The following is a 16875-nucleotide window of genomic DNA, read 5'->3' as shown; positions in this document are numbered from 1 at the left end:
ACAGTATTTTGTATATTATTCTCCATTCCATTCCTTATGCATCCTACATCTTGTTTGCTCTTTGACTGCAGCTGCTTATTGAGTAGAGGTCCCCATTGAACTATCATCGGTGATGCCCTGAACTCTTTTCTGAGTTGATCAATTCATTCAGAACTCTGCTAGGTTCATGAACCTGTTTGGTTAATTTTTTCCCTCCAATGTGCATTGCTTGGCATTGATCAACACTGAATTTCGTCTGCCATTGTATTGTCCATTCACCTAGCATGATTAAGTGCTGAAGTCTGTCTTCTCTGGGCTTGACTAACCTAAATGACTCTGTGCCTTCTGAAAAGGTTGCCTCCTCACTGATCATTCTTTCCACCTCATTTCCAGATCATGAATAAATATATTAAACAACTCAGGACCTAGTAGGAACCTAGCGGCACCCCACTGTTAATCTTATATGATGGAAACTGGCTGTTTATCCCTATTCTTAATTATTTTCTGTCTCTTAGCCAGTTTTTGATCCATGACAATACCTTGCCTCTCCCTCCATGAATACTTATCTCCTTTAGCAGCTTCTTGTGTAGAACCTTGTGAAAGGTCTTTTGAAAGTTGAAAGGATGTTCACAGGTTCTCTGTAAACCATTACCTTATTGACATGTTCAAAGAATTCTGATCCATCAGTGAGATGAGACCCATCATATCATGATCTTCCAGGTGTTTTGTTGTTCTATTTTTAGTTATCCTTTCAACCAACATACTAGGTACAGACGTGGGACTTGCTCGTCTGTTGTAATTCCCTAACTCACCCCTATGGCAGCTCAACAGCCAGCCAGATACAACCTTTTGGATTCCTATTTGGCCAGTACCGCATACAAACACGCACCACTATAGAGATAGCTGTCTAACAATCATCTAAAGGGAAAAGGGAAACAATGATCCTGCCAATATATAGTATATGCCCAATAGCTATTACTTCAGTATGTGTGGTTGGACAGATGTGCATCACGTCTGGAAGCTAATGGTCTTAGAGTAGAACAGGAAGATTTTTATTGTTAATATTAGAAGAAGATTAATTAGTTGTCTTGCATTAGCACATAAAGGCTCCCACCAAGATGCAGGGCCCGTTATGCTAGGCTCTGTACTAACACCGTCATCAGAGACCGTTCCTGCTTCAAAGAATTTCCAGTCAAAACAGACAAGCCAAAGGATGAGAGAACGGAAGTATTATTATCCTCATTTTACAGATGGGGCAATGAGGCCCAGAGAGGGGAAGCGACTCACCCAAGGCCACACAGAGCATCTGTGGCAGAGTCAGGAATTGAACCCAGGTCTCCTGAGTCCCAATCTAGAGCCATAACCACAGAATCATCCTGCCTCGCTCTGACATTCCCCAGGGTACAGTCTGGACTGCTAAACTGCTGGGTCCCCTCAATTCTCCAATCTGGGGTGCCTTTTACACTGCTTCACTGTGAGAGCAACCACTCCTGGTCTGCTATCACACAGCCTCTAGCATGTAAATTACTCCCAGCTGAGTTATATGAATGCTTCTAGCCAACCACTCCTGAACTGTATTGCAGAGTGACATCAGCATATTCCTAGTCCCAGACTTGTCCCCAGAAATGTTAGCCAGGTTTTGTACTTCCCAGCTCTTTCCTTCTGTGCAACACAAGCTCATAGAAAGTCCGACATTTCATTAATAGAAAATGATATGCACAAACCAGGGTATCTCAAATGGAGTTTCCCAAACACTTCAATCCAAACACACACTGGTCTAGATAAAACAATAAAACAAGTTTGTTAACTACAGAAAGATAGATTTTAAGTGATTACAAGTAATGAGGCATAAAAGTCAGAATTGGTTACAAAGAGATAAAAGATAAAATGCAACTAATACCTAACTTAACAAGTTAAGTGAATTCAACACAAAAGGTTTCTCTTACCACCTGCTCACAGCTATCTGGCTGGATCCCTTCAGCCAAGACCACTCCCCCAGTTCAATGATGCTTCCTTTTTCTTTCAAACGTTGATGCTGTGAGTAGAGGTGAGAGGTGACGTGATTTTTATATCTTTGCCTCCTCTTTGAGAATCATCACCAGCTGGGGTTTAGGCAATAGCCAATCTGTTTGCACGGGAACCCCCAGCTGTTCTATTGCCAAGATGTAAACTTCTCGCTCACATCTTTCTTCCTGCCAAAGAAAGGCTGTTTACCCAGGTGATGCTCCATTTGATTTTGTTGACACTTGGCTGAGGCATCAGTTTGCCTTTTGTCTCTGGTGAACTGGTTTGGGCTGCTTCCCTAGACTTGGAATATGTCTTATACAGTAACACTGTGGCCACATATGTTTTACCAGGACAATAATGTTCAGCAGATTATGCGTTTTCGAATGATACCTCACAAGGCATACTTTGTACAAAATTTATCATAGTCTTATAAAAAGGATGAACATAAGGGTACAGACTATCACACTCGCTGGGTTCCATATCTTAATTATTTCAGCCTACAGAATTTTATCTCCCCCCCCTTGTGCTAAACTAATACTAACAATGGCATCAGCTGGTTAAAGTATAATTATTTGTTATTCTTACCTAGAAAGTAAGAATCTGGCATAGTTTCGGGTAGGCTTTTCAGGGAGTTTTATTGCAGCATATAGGATAAGTTGCTAGGGCCTTTGAATCAATGGGAGTTAGCCACCTAAATCCCTTTAAAAAATCTGGCCTTCAGTCACTAGTGCATGTTCAGTCTCTAAAATGTTGGCAACTTAGCTTGCTATGAAAAAGGCCACTCATCTCTGGAGCTTTGATTTGTGTTTATTTTATTTCTGGGTTTGTTTTCTCGCAGGCCTTGGCCAGGTACTGGAGTTCATGTACACAGCCAAGCTCAGCCTGAGCCCAGAGAACGTGGAGGATGTGCTAGCAGTTGCCGGTTTTCTCCAGATGCAGGAAATTGTCAGTGCTTGCAATGCTTTGAAGTCTCTCACCGTGTCAGCCGAACCCAATTCAGAAAGCCACAAGGTCCCTGAAGTGACCGGTATGCAGCCCTCTTACCCCCGGGGCTTCCCGTTCCCAGTAGGAATATGTTCAAAACGGTTCTCAGGGATGCTGGTTTAGCCAGGATTTGATTGCTCTCTTTAGTGTGGATCTGTTACTGAAGCATACTTAAATCAGGAAGGCGCTGAGAGAAGAAGCTAAACATTGATCCATCCCCAGCCAGATGTTTTCTTTACTGTAATAAGCTGGCCTGTAGATTGTGGTGAACTCAGTGGTTAGTCAGTCAATAAAGAACCATTTCCTTCCAAAAGAAATGTAAGGAAGGTGCAGGTGAGGTCACCCCAAGCTGTGCATGTGGCCTGTAAAGCCGCAGATCGGAATGCAGAACATTGGCTCCCAGGCTTTGGGGGCAGCGTTGCCAGTTTACCAGATGAAGAGCACAGCTACACCTGGCAAGGTCCATCTCCTGGTCATTGGCTTCTCTGTCCCTTTCTGTAGCTTCAATGGCTCCAAATCCTAATCTTGGCACTTGCAAGACTTAGGGGACAGGGATTTGGTGCGCTAAGATTGGTCAGACATGCAGCATGTTTCAGTATTGCAAGTCATGAGTCCTAGCTTAAATCTGTTCCCCCTAACTTATCCTCCCAGATATAGATGAAGCTTTTGTATCTGTCTAACCCCCATGGATGGCACCAGGCATTATGTGTTTGCTACTAAATGTTTGTTTTCCTTTCTTGTCCCACTGTTAGTATGTGTTGATAGCATCTTAAGACAATTAGTGCTATTGGCTGGCCTTTCTGACTGCTGTGTCCGTTGTTTGGACTCTCGGAGAGTACAGTGCAGCAGTTCTGGTTGCTTTGCCCCTCTGTCGTCTCCGAATGTGAAGGGAGCGTGGTTTGCTTGTGCGTGTTTCCCCTGCAGGGGATGAAAAAGCACCTGAAGAAGGTAAACCAGCAGCAGCAGAAACGCTCGGTGAACTCGACAAAGCTGAGCAGGTCCCGTCAGATAGACAAGAGGAGGAGGAGGTGATGGAGGCTGCAGCAAAGCCAAAGGAGAAAGAGCCTGAGGAGGAGGGCAGCAAGGAGACCAGCGACAGAGCAGGTCAGCCTGAGGAAGGTTATGTATAGAAAGTGAAGGTAATTAAGCTTCCCGGCTCCATGCCTTCACTTGTGCTGCCACTAGCCCTTGGGGCAGCCTTTCGCCTCCCCCATACCCCTTACTCTCTTCTAATCCTTTCCACAGCCCTCCATGCTCTGCCCTCCCCACCCCCAGGGATCTGTTTAGCTGAGCTGCTGCCAGGCTGCCCTATTTCCGCACAGCACATCGCAGCCGTCGCAGTGAATGGTTCGAATGTGCTCTTCTTTGTTTCTAGGTGCAGGCGATGCTGTACGGGAGGACTCTCCCTCTGAGGTGCCCAGTAGCCAGCAGCCAGAGGGTACCGGGCCCAACAGTGCCAGCCCGGCTGCAAAGTGCAGCTCCTCCCAGAGTTCAGAGCAAGGTGCTGACCTACAGCTGGCACAGGATGGTGGTTTGCCATTTTGAAATGAAAGCAGGGACAGTAACTCCCCCCCCCCTTACATCCAGTTTTGTCATCTCCACCTCCTTAGGCCTAGAGGAATAGCTCCAGACCCCAGGCTCCTCATGGCTACACCCCCATACTAGTCAGATGTTTCTGCCCTGTGTGTTTGATTTCACCAGTGTGGAGCTCATTGCTCCCTCTGGTTCTCGCCCAGATACTTGGCTGCTCCCAGCTCCACAGGGAACAGGCCCGAGTTAAATGCCACAGAAGGACGTGAAGTCAGATGGGAACAGGTGTCACTGTATGCTATACAGCCCTTGCTGTTGCAGCAGGCCATGAAATCTGCAGCCTGGGCTGTCTAGTTTGTCAAGTACATCAGGATTGCATTGCTCTGAGCAGCAAATAGCTGGAGCTTAAGTTGGGAATTTTAAGGGCTGTAGTTTTCATTGGTGCAGGAGCTTACATTTGCAAATACAGGAACTGAGGATCATCCTGCTTGTTAGATACATCCTGTTTGAAAGCACGGGACTTCCCTGGGATTTGTATACATAAACTTAGATCCCTTTCATGCTGGCAAAAAGCTAATACCTCTAGGGGAGCAGGAAACCTAGCCCTTCAGCATACCATGGCTGGGCAGGTGAGCCAGGCATGGGGGAGTTGTTGTGAAACACCAAGAACTATGAGAAAAAGAATGAGGAGTCCGATGGCACCTTAAAGACTAACAGATTTATTTGGGCATAACCTTTCGTGGGTAAAAAAACTCCACTTCTTCAGATGCATGGAGTGAAAATTACAGATGCAGGCATAAAACTACTGACACATGACAAGAAGGCAATTTTCCCTCTCTTGGTATTGACACCTCCTCATCAATTATTGGGAGTGGACCACATCCACCTTGTCAACACTGGTTCTCCACTTGTAAGGTAACTCCCTTCTCTTCGTGTGTCAGTAGTTTTATGCCTGCATCTGTAATTTTCACTCCCTGCGTCTGAAGAAGTGGGGGTTTTTTTACCCACAAAAGCTTATGCCCAAATAAATCTGTTAGTCTTTAAGGTGCCACCGGACTCCTCGTTTTTGTGGATACAGACTAACCCAGCTGCCCCTCTGATGTTAGTAAAAGCATTTCAGTAGCTTTAATAGAGGCACATAGAGAAGTCACAGTAACTCTAGACAATTTTTCCCATTAAAGCAGTTGCAGGTCTTGGTTCCCAAGCAATGAGAGAGGCCCCATGTCCTAGGCAGCACATTAGACCTGAATTATGTTGGGGACCCCAGATCTGGGTGGCCCTGTTCGCTGAGCCCTCTCTGCCTCTCCAGCATGCAAACAGCAGAAGGGCACGGAGGGATCAAATCAGTTCCAACTTCTGTGCACTTTAGGAAGTGTACGGGCGTCAGGGGTGAAAGTAAGTTAGAGGACTTACCTGCGCAGGGGGCGTGGCCTCAACTGGAAGAGACGTGGCCTTAAATCCCCAGGCCCTTTAAATCTTGATTTAAAGGGCCAGGGCTCCAGCTGAGGTAGTGGTGGCTGGGAGCCTGCGGCCCTTTAAATCACCCCCGAGCTACCAGCTGCAGAGGCAGCTGGGAACCCCGGGACTCGGGGGAGATTTAAAGGGCCTAGGGCTCCAGCTGCCACTACCACAGTGGAGCCCCGGACCCTTTAAATCACTGAGGAGCCCTGGGGGCTCCTGGCTGCCACCACTGCTCTGGGCTCTGGCAGAGCTTTAAAGGGCCTGGGGCTCCACTGTGGTAGTGGCTGCCGGAGCCCCAAGCCCTTTAAATCCCTGTCTGAGCCCTGCTGCCCGAGCCCTGGGGTAGTGGTGGCAGGGATTTAAAGGGCCGGGGCGGTAGCAGCGGCTGGAGCTCTGGGGCCCTTTAAATCCCCACCTCAGCCCCGCCGCCACTACCCCAAGGCTTTAAATTGCCCACTGGGAAAGCCGGTCCCAGTACGGCGCACCGGCTCTTATCAGTATGCCGTACCGGGGTGTACGGCTTACTTTCACCTCTGGCGGGCTTGGGGAAGGCTGGCTGGTCAGAAGCCCCAAACTCCTTGTGCACTGCTTCTTTAAATGCCGAACACGTCCCATATCATATTTATAAGGTGTAGCAATTTCAGCAAGAAGTGACAGTTAGAGGTCCATTTGCATGGCCATATAATTGCATTTTTACAAGAGACTCTGGGAGTAGGTTCTGAACAAAGGACAGACCTGGAAACAGGAGCCTTCTATGTACAGCACAGGTACCCCACAGACAACAGCAATGCAAGCTCTCCAGTGCTGTCCTGCCAGCTGCCCCACTCCCACCTGGTGGCGTAGCTTGGGTTCCCATTCAGTCCATGGAAACTGCTGAGCCTGCCAGCCACTCAGTTGATGGTGGATTTACTGCTGTGTAAGCACCTGTCCAATGGGAACTGAACTGAGATCGTCAGACGGGGGCCACCAAACAGCGCGCCGGGGAAAGATCTTTCAGTCACTCCCGACTGTTTGCATCAGTGACCTAGAAGTGAAAGGCCGTATCCAGTGGTGAGCTGGAGCCGGTTCGCTGGAACCAGTTGTTAAATTTAGAAGCCCTTTTAGAACCGGTTGTCCCACGCGGGACAACCGGTTCTAAAAGGGCTTCTAAATTTAACAACCGGCCAAAAGTGGCGCCTTAGGCTCTGTGGGTGCTCTGAGGCACCCACCGGCAGCTCCCCGCCCAGCCCCAGCTCACCTCACCTCTGCTCCACCTCCTCCCCTGAATGCACCGCCCCGCTCTGCTTCCCCGTCCCCCTTCCCCTCCCCCGGTTTCCCATGAATCAGCTGTTCGCGCGGGAAACCTGGGAGGGCTGAGAAGCAAGCGGCAGCTTCGCACTCAAGCCCAAGGAGGTGGAGTGGAGGTGAGCTGGGGTGGGGGGGCACGAGGAGGGCGGCCCGCACCGCAGCAAGTAACCCGGGGGGCACGCGGGGGAACTGCTCCCCGCCCCAGCTCACCTCCGCCTCCCTGGGCCTGAGCGCCAAGCCACTGCTTGCTCCTCAACCGCTTCTCTGCTTCTCCCAGGCTTCCCGTGTAAACAGCTGATTCATAGGACGGCAGGGGGCAGAGAAGCAGAGCGGGGCGGCGCATTCAGGGGCAGAGCTGGGGCCGGGCATGGGGCGGGGAGCTGCCGGTGGGTGCTCTGCACCCACCAAATTTTCCCCGTGGGTGCTCCAGCCCCGGAGCACCCAGGGAGTCGGTGCCTAAGGCGCCATTTTTGATGTGATTAGTGGGGGGAGCAGCCGCTCTCCCTGCTCCCCCCCAGCTTCGCTACCCCACCTCTAGGAGCCAAAGGGACCTGCCAGATGCTTCCTGGGAGCCGCCCCAGGTAAGCACCCCTGGGACTCCCCACCTCGCCCTCTGTCAGGTCCCTTTGGCTCTTAGGAGCGGGGCAGGGTGCGCACTCACTAGGATGGCCCACAAGACACTCCTGCCCAGTTCTGGGGGCAGTCGGGGACAGGGGAGGGGGGTGGATGGGGCAGGGGTCCCCGGGGGATGGTGTCAAGGAATGCTAGGGGTTGGATGGGGCAGGAGTCCCAGGGGGTGGGCCACGACCCCCTCGTATGATGTGAAGGGAACCAGTTGTTAAGATTTTGGCAGCTCATCACTGGCTGTATACCGTCACTGGTCCCTTAAGCCTGGGACCCATATTTAGGAACTACATATAGCAGGGTTGGTTGGAAACTTTCCATCAAAACCTATTTTTGCCAAAAAAAAAAACAGTTTGGCATCTAAACAAAATTTTGCAAAAAAAAAAAAACAAAAAAAAACAAAAAATGTCTGCTTTCCATGGAAAATTTAGATTTCTTTTTTTTTCATCAACCCGAATAGCTGAAAACCAAAATCTTACAATTCTCAAATAAAACCATGGATCCTCATAGGAATTGTAGTTCAGGTGTCTCATATTCCCAATCCCTGCTCTGGGTTGGACTCCCCGGCCAGATTTCGTTTCCCCTGGTGCTTTGTGGCCATGTGACTGCTATGATGCACCCCCTCCCCTCACCCAGGGCAGGGGCTGTGGCCCACCATGGCAGATGGAGTCTAAGCAGGGAGCCTGGTATCTAGAGGAGACTGGAAGCATGCAGCGCTATGGCTGCCTGTCAGATTCCAAACTTTTTTGATTTTCAGCCGAAAAAATTCAGGTTTTGATTTTTTGTTTCTGCCAAAAACTCAGAATGTCCCCTGGGGGAGTAACTCCCTTTTCCAACCAGCTCTCACACCAGGGTCTTTGTCTCCAAAGTGTCCAGGCTTGTTTTATTAACCATGTGCAATGCCGCAGTTGGATTTTTGTCTCCTACCTTTTATTCCTGGTTTTCAGCATCCCTCTGTCTCCTAAACCTGCAGAAATGGAGGTGGAGCTGGAGGGGAAGGAGGAAGAGGAGGAAACGACAGTGGAGGAAGAGGAGGAAGCCAAAATCTCAGAGGAAGAGAAGCCACGGTTGGAAAACGGAGACAGCCCCGAGGATATCGAGTCAGGGGGCACAGACTCCGGGCAGGAGAACTCCGGGGAAGCCAGGCTGCTGCGATCAGGCACCTACAGCGACAGGACTGAGTCAAAAGCCTATGGCTCGGTGACTCACAAGTGTGAGGTAAGGCGAGAGCAGCTTCCTCCCGGGCCTCCCCTGGACCACTGTGGGGCTGGCTCTTTACTCCGTGTGTCTTTGTCCGTAGGACTGCGGAAAGGAATTCACACACACCGGTAACTTCAAGCGGCACATCCGGATCCACACCGGAGAAAAGCCTTTTTCTTGCAGGGAATGTAACAAAGCGTTCTCCGACCCGGCGGCCTGCAAAGCCCACGAGAAGACACACAGGTACGGCTTGCTGCCAACCGAGAACAACATGCCAGTGAGCGCCTGCTCTTCACTGCAGCTGAGGTCAGTGCCGGCCTGCACTGCAGCCAGGTGTGTGAGCTGCAGCTCATGTAGACGTACCCATGCTAGCTTTAATCTAGCTAGCTCAGTAGAAACAGAAGTGTGGATGCTGTGCTGTGGGCTGCCCAAGCCCACCTGATGCTCCCCACGTACGTACTGGCTGGACAGCCTGCACTGCCACATTCTCACTTTTATTTTTATCAAGCTAGCTAGATTAACCCTAGCATGGGGATGCCTGGATGGGCTGCAGATCCCATCAGTGCATGCCAGTAGCTGGGAGGTTGAGGGGGCTTAGGAGGAGGAGTGAGGGGCTGCTAACAGAGTGAACGCCACTCCAGCCAGATTGATGCACCGTCTAATTCTCCCTCTGCCTGCTCTTGCCCCCGGCTCACTATAATGCTTCTAAAGGGGTGGAGTCTCTTTGACCCAGGGAACAACCCATCTCTGTTGCCTGGCTATGGCAGATCTTACCCATTACTGCCCACTGGAGTCCTCGTCTCTGGTGCGGACATCTTGGTGCAGGGAGGTATTCCAGAACATGCCTATGTTGACTCTCTAGGCAGGTGACTTGTGTGAGGGTTGATCTTAGAGCTGCCAAAAGGAGAAGGATCAGAAATGTCTGTCCTGAACAGACAAGCCACCTGGCTGCCGTGTGGAGTCCCTCAGTCCCGTCTGAATCCCTCTTTCAGCCCTCTGAAGCCCTATGGCTGCGAAGAGTGCGGCAAGAGCTACCGGCTCATCAGCCTGCTGAACCTGCACAAGAAGCGGCACACGGGAGAGGCCAAGTACCGGTGTGACGACTGCGGCAAGCTCTTCACCACTTCGGGCAACCTCAAACGGCACCAGCTGGTGCACAGTGGCGAAAAGCCCTACCAGTGTGACTACTGCGGGCGCTCCTTCTCCGATCCCACCTCCAAGATGCGCCACCTGGAGACGCACGACACAGACAAGGAGCACAAGTGTCCTCACTGTGACAAGAAATTCAATCAGGTGAGTTGACGGCAGCTGGGGAGCTCCTCCGACAGCTTGCCAGGACCTCCAGGGGCACCCCCAGCGCCTGTGGGCAGCAAGCCACCCTCGCAGCGACTTGCTTGTCCTTCTGTCTGCCAGAGAAGTTGCTGGTTGGGTTGCATTCACCAGCCTCGAATCCAGAGCCGCTGGAGGGAGGCCGATCACGGTAAATGGGTCTCTCTGGGCTGCATCTCCTGTTTGCTATGGGGTCTTATCCGAGGCCCCTGGGAAGGCTCCCACTGATTCTTCCATAGGCTTTGGGTCAGGCTCCCAGTGAACTGGCCGGTGGCTGCAAGCTGCATTTCGGGGGCTGCCTGTGCTGTGCTTGGCTCTGGGGTGTGCTTTGGGCCCCCAGGTCAAAGTTAGCACTTTGTCCTCCTCCTCGTCAAACTGCGACTTTTACACCTGGAAGTCCCGAAGAGCCCAGGGAGACCTGGAGGGGCTGTAACTGAGCCATGACTTCATGTCAAAGTCCTCCGTGGAGAACTAGAGAGCAGCCTGCCACACTGGAGTAGGTCCCCCTCCCAAACTCTGTTCTGCTCTGTACAGGTTCTTATGCCATGCCTATCACCTCGGTGTCTGAATACCTACATGCTAGTTCTGTGAGAGGTTCGATCGTCCCCATTTTACAGATGGAGAAACTGAGGCACGGAGAGGGAGGTGATTGATTCACCCCGTGTCGCAGCGAGCCAGAAAGAGAACTCAGGTTTTCTGACTCCAACTCTTATTTGGGCAGAGGCTTTGGCTTGGCAGCATCTGGGGAGCTGTCATCTTTCCCGCGTAACCCCCACTCCCTTTCCCAGTGCAGGATCTTGTTAGTGGCCAGGACCTGACTCCAAACCATCTTTCACAGCCTCTGGGTGATGGGGGATTAGTGTCGGATCCTGCTCCCCTGGAAATCAGTGCAAAACTCTCGCTGACTTTGGCGAGCAGAACTGTCCTGTGTAGAGCAGAGCGATAGGTCGTGTCGAAGTGAGCAGCTTGGCAAAGTGTACAGGCACCTCTGCACTGAGACGGGCATCCCTACCTGCATCCTCTTCCTTCGGGTGTTTCTTGTACAGAGAATGTTCTTCCCAGGCCCTTACACTGCACTGGCCTCTGGTGATTTTTCCTTGGCTGGAATTCAGGATGTAGGTTTTGCTCTGCAAAACCCTCTAGCTAGCCAAAGTCCTGCCTTCCCCCTCCTGCTGCATCCCAACAGGTGAAATCTGAGGAGCATGTTGTGACAGCCCCTGGACTCACAGAGGAAGGACACCAAACCAATGTGGGAAGGGAGGTCCCAGGTTCGTCGACCTTTAGGACACATTCTAAACATAGACATCAGTCATAGATACTTGTCTGGCCTCCATTAAAGTGGTATTGAGCACCTCATGCTCTCCAGTGTATTTGTCTTGCACGCCCCTGTGCAGCATGGCAGGCTACTGTCCCCGTTGTATAGATCAGGAGCTGAGACACAGGGAGACTGACTTGCCCAAGGAAGCGCGGGGGGTCTCCTGAGTTCTAGCACCCTGGACCAGCCTTCCTCTGATGGTGCTGTCTATAGGAGGTGGGGCGGGTTGAGTTTCCTTGATTTCTCCGGCGGCTTTTCTGACATACCCTAGAGGTTGCAATGACACAGTTTGCACAGAGAAAAGCAGCTAGATACACCTTGCCCGGGTGGTTCAATAATCGGGTCATTTTTATGGTGCCAGCTTCTGATTTCAACACAGGCTAGTGCCACGTGCCTGGGTGGCTTCTGGTTTTGACATCGGACTGCTTGAGCTCAGCCAGAACCAAAGACGATCAGCCCCTTGATGTTTCCTCTCATACCAGGTTGATGGTTCTTGGTCTCCTGCCAAGTCTGTGTGAAGGACGCACCATACCGAAGTGGGCACCTTTGCCAGGCTTTGGTCTAGGGAGCAATGCTGGATTGCTGGGCTGCACTGGCTCACAGCTGGGCGGACACCTTAACCAGACCTCCATGGGTATTTTATTATGGAGCTGATCTTTCAGCGTCCTCTTTGATATCAGGTTCTCTTCGCCATGGCCTTGAGTTTCCTGAGTACGGGAGGTGAGGTGAAGATTCAGCTTCTAGTTAGGTACTGAGTGGGGCTTCCTAGTTGAGCTGGATGTTCTGGGCACCCAGTGTGCTCCTAGGGAGCCAGCCCCCTGCTCAGCTCGGTCGTAGATAGCAGCATTAGCAACGGGATCGTCTCCAGCGAACGCTGCATCCTCAGCCTTTCTCCATCTCACTCCCGAGGCTGTTGCTGTCCGAGAGGCCGCAGCACCCTCCTCTCGGGAGAGCTGGAGCTGAACCTGTGTCCCTGGACCTGCACCTGAACCACAAGGCCAGATCTGTGTACAGCACAAATGCCAGTTTGCCACACGTATGCAGCACAAACCTAGGACAAAGCAGTGGCGGATTAACAGATTTCACACGTCTGTGCTATGCTAACATTGTCACTGAAGTGCTGTTAGGGTTGCCAGGCATATGGTTTTTGACCGGAACGCCCAGTCGAAAAGGGGCTCTGGCAGCTCCTATCAGCACCGCTGATCGGGCCATTGAAAGTCCGGTTGGTGATGCATTGGGGCTAAAGCAGGCTCCCTGGCTCTGCGCGGCTTCTGGAAGTGGCTGGCATGTCCAACTCCTCGGTGCGGAGGCCAGGGAGGCTCCATAGCTCCCACTGGCCAGGAACTACAGCCAGTGGGAGCTGAGGGGGTGGCGTCTAGTTCCCTGGTCCCCCTGCCTAGGAGCCGGACATGCCGGTCACTTCCGGGAGCAACCTGAGGTAAGCTCCACCCGGCCGGAACATGCACCCCTTCCCACACCCCAACTCCCTACCCTAGCTTGGAACCCGCACCCAAACTCCCTCCCGGAGCCCACATCCCAACCCCTGCCCCAGCCCAGAGCCCCCTCCTGCACCCCAAACCGCTCATCCCCGGCCCCACTCCAGAACCCAAACCCCCAGCCGGAATCTGCACCCCCAGCCAGAACCTCTGCCCCAGGCCTGAGTCTCCTCCTGCACCCCAAACCCTTCGTCCCCGGCCCCACCCCAGAGCCTACACCCCCAGCTGGAGCTTGCATCTCAACCCCTTTCCCAAGCCCTGAGTCCCCTCCTGCACTCCAAACCCCTCATCCCCGGCCCCATTCCAGGTCTTGCACCCCCAGCTGGAGCCCTAAGCGCCCCCCCTCCCCGACCCGCACTCCAACCCTCTGAGCCAGCCTGGTGAAAATGAGTGGGGGAGAGGGTGAGGGAGAGTGAGTGACAGAGGGAGGGGAGATGGAGTGAGCTGGGGATGAGGCCTTAGGGAAAGGGTGGGGCAAGGGCAGGGCCTCTGGGAAGGGACAGGGTAGGGGGAAAGGGTGTTCGGTTTTGTGTGATTAGAAAGTTGGCAACCCTAAATGCTGCCCACCTATGTGCTTCCAATGTACATGGGGCTGCCCACTGCAATCCCTCTGTTCCCAGAGGAGCAGCAAGGCTCAATGGAGCTGTTTCGTCTTCCTGCAGGTGGGGAATTTAAAGGCGCACTTGAAGATTCACATCGCGGACGGGCCACTGAAGTGCCGGGAATGCGGCAAGCAGTTCACCACGTCAGGTACCACGCGGGGCACACGTGGTTGGGTACAAGCGTGTCCACGCTTGGCTGTCTCCTGGCATTTGCAGACAGCGCCACCTAGAGTAGAGGCCGTGGCTTTGCGTGCTTAGGCTGGCTTGGGAAGAAGCATTGGGGTGGGGTGAGCTACTCCTCAGTGAGACACCAGATACTCAGCATGGGCGCAACATCCCTGAGGTCAAGATTTCCCAGGGGCACCTCCTGCTTGGAAAGAAAGCACTGCTCAGGTTAGCAAAAGGAACTTCTGGCACTGCTAGAAGCAAGCCTAGCTCCCTAGTAAGGTGGCAGAGGGACAGCTGGTGCCCTATTCACTATCATCAGCCCCAAGACTTCAAGGATCATGAGTCAGGCCCCAAAAGATCATGAGTTGGGCTTAAGACATGCATGATTGAAACAGAAATAAATAATGAAATTGTGGTGGTTCTTTGCCCTCAGGTGTCTGAGCCTTTAGGGGTCAGAGCTACAGGGTTTTCTCTGTAGCCATGAAGGCTAGAAAATTTCTGGTTTTTAAAATGGAAGCCGAGATTCTTGTGTAGTCACCTGACTCCAGGAGCTGGGACTTTAAAGAAGAACACCAAATACGGCAAGACCTGTGCTGCCAACCTGAGAGCTGACAACGCTGCCCATTAGCATTTAATACAGCTGGGGAGTTAAATCTAAAATCCTCTAAAGCCATGCTAGGGTCAGGCAGTGAGAGTCACTTCTTGATCTGAGCCATTTCTGCCACCCCGGGATTGCTGTTTGCCAACGCAAAGCACCCCTCATGGCATAACACGGATCCCTCGCTTCCTGCTGCATTGCGTGTGGCTGAGAGCACGCTAGCCAGTGTGTATTTGTGTAACAGGCTAGAAATCCCGGGGCCTCCCCGAATGTCGCACTCAGTAACTGAACAATACCTGTCCCTGTGGCCTCAGCAGAAATGGAAAGCTAAGGAGGCATGAGGCCATGGAAAGTGCCCCGCTTTCATTTGGTGCCGGCTGCTCGCTGGGCCCATGGGCATGGAGCAAGAGGATTTCTCACCGGCTGAGCACATACCGAGCGAGCCAGTCTGGAGGGAGTGGGGGGAGCGCTCACGCACGCAGAGCCCTCTGGGCTACTGACTCCCTCTTGTCTGGTCCTCCAAGGGAACTTGAAGAGGCACCTGCGGATCCACAGTGGAGAGAAGCCATATGTGTGTGTGCATTGCCAGAGGCAGTTCGCAGACCCTGGGGCCCTGCAGCGGCACGTTCGCATTCACACAGGTAAGGAACCCCAGCCTGGGCCAGCGGGAGACCAGGCCCCGAGACCCCCATCCTCTTGCTCTGGGGGCTAGACTCAGCTCCGGCTCTGCTGATGAGACAGCAGGGGCTGGTGGGAAGCCAAGCAAGCAGCAGGTCTGGGGCTGGGCTGACTTTGCAGGGCCACGCTCCTCTCTGACCTCTGCCAAGTGCCAGCAGTAGCTGCCAAGAGGCTTTGGTTTCGTGTGTCTGTTGTGCAACAAACAATGGGGTCTCCTGTGTGCACAAGCACAGCAGCTGTGTGTTTCCAGCCCTTCAGAGCACTCCCCCTCCCGCCCCACGCCCAGGGACCTGTGCTACCTCGTCCCAGGATTCCAGAGCATATGTATGTACTCGGCGTAGCCCAGTGTAGTGGGACAACCGTGCCCAGGTCCTTCGGAGAACTGGTCTGCTGCTCATCATCGCATTATCTGGGCGCTCTCTGTGCAACAGCAAGAGCGAAGTCTCTGGTGGATTCTTTGGGTCTCTGACACTCACCCCATTTTGGTGCCAGAGCTCTACTTGGGAGAGCGTAGAGCCGACCTGCCCAGCCAGGCTGTAACTCACCAGAGCACAGACTGCTGGCTGCCGGGGGTCAAGCAAGTGGCATAAGAAGCCGATGTGCTCAGTGTGACAGTAGTAATGACACACTGCTGATGAGCAACGGAACAGTGCTGTTGTGACAGACATGCCCAGGGCCTGGCCTGAGACATGGTCTCCTCTTTACACCCCTCCTGCCATACACTGGCCCATTCCTTTAGCTCGTTAAAATGACTCAAGATAATTAAGTCCAGAGCAGACTGCGACGAGTTACAACGGGATCTCACAAAACTAGGTGACAAAATGGTAGATTAAATTCAGTATTGATAAATGCAAAGTAATGCACGTTGGAAAACATCATCCCAACTATACATACAAAATGCTGGGGTCTGAATTAGCTGTTCCCACTCAGGAAAGAGATCTTGGAGTCATCGTGGAGAGTTCTCTGAAAACATCCACTCACTGCGCAGCGGCAGGCAAAAAAGTAAACAGAATATTAGGAAACATTAGGAAAGGGATAGATCATAAGACAGAAAATATCCCATTGCCTCTATATAAATCCATGGCATGCCCACATCTGGAATACTGCGTGTAGATCTCAAAAAAGAGATATTAGAATTGGAAAAGTTTCAGAGTAGCAGCCGTGTTAGTCTGTATTCGCAAAAAGAAAAGGAGTACTTGTGGCACCTTAGAGACTAACAAATTTATTAGAGCATAAGCTTTCCTGAGCTACAGCTCACTTCATCGGATGCATTTGGTGGAAAAAACAGAGGGGAGATTGATATACACACACAGAGAACATGAAACAATGGGTTACATTGTTTCATGTTCTCTGTGTGTGTATATCAATCTCCCCTCTGTTTTTTCCACCAAATGCATCCGATGAAGTGAGCTGTAGCTCAGGAAAGCTTATGCTCTAATAAATTTGTTAGTCTCTAAGGTGCCACAAGTACTCCTTTAGAATTGGAAAAGGTTCAGAAAAGGGCAAAAAAATGATTAGGGGTATGGAACGGCTTCCGTGTGAGGGGAGAGTAAAAAGACTGGGTCTTTTCAGCTTGGATAAGAGATGCCTAATGGGGAGAGTTGATTGAGGCCTATA

General features: G+C 51.8%; 1 protein-coding gene across 5 annotated transcripts in view; it reads left to right on the top strand.

Moving 5' to 3' along the window:
• ZBTB17 (zinc finger and BTB domain containing 17) overlaps nucleotides 1-16875 on the top strand; it is a 37223-nt gene that overhangs the window by 15370 nt on the left and 4978 nt on the right. For 2 of the 5 annotated variants that reach the window (XM_038377013.2, XM_043499909.1), the window contains 8 exons: nucleotides 2825-3013; nucleotides 3895-4074; nucleotides 4346-4471; nucleotides 8846-9090; nucleotides 9173-9315; nucleotides 10065-10365; nucleotides 13875-13962; nucleotides 15105-15221. In XM_038377013.2, the coding sequence (XP_038232941.1) occupies nucleotides 2825-3013; nucleotides 3895-4074; nucleotides 4346-4471; nucleotides 8846-9090; nucleotides 9173-9315; nucleotides 10065-10365; nucleotides 13875-13962; nucleotides 15105-15221 (1389 nt within the window). Of the gene's footprint in view, nucleotides 1-2824; nucleotides 3014-3894; nucleotides 4075-4345; nucleotides 4472-8845; nucleotides 9091-9172; nucleotides 9379-10064; nucleotides 10366-13874; nucleotides 13963-15104; nucleotides 15222-16875 lie in introns of all 5 variants that reach the window. The other 3 variants (XM_038377012.2, XM_043499908.1, XM_043499907.1) reach the window with 2 other exon arrangements.

The sequence above is a fragment of the Dermochelys coriacea genome, chromosome 18, assembly GCF_009764565.3.
Source record: "Dermochelys coriacea isolate rDerCor1 chromosome 18, rDerCor1.pri.v4, whole genome shotgun sequence".
NCBI classification, from domain to species: Eukaryota; Metazoa; Chordata; order Testudines; family Dermochelyidae; genus Dermochelys; species Dermochelys coriacea.
Note: the sequence above shows the minus strand (reverse complement) of the source record. Positions and strands in the feature narration are given on the sequence as shown.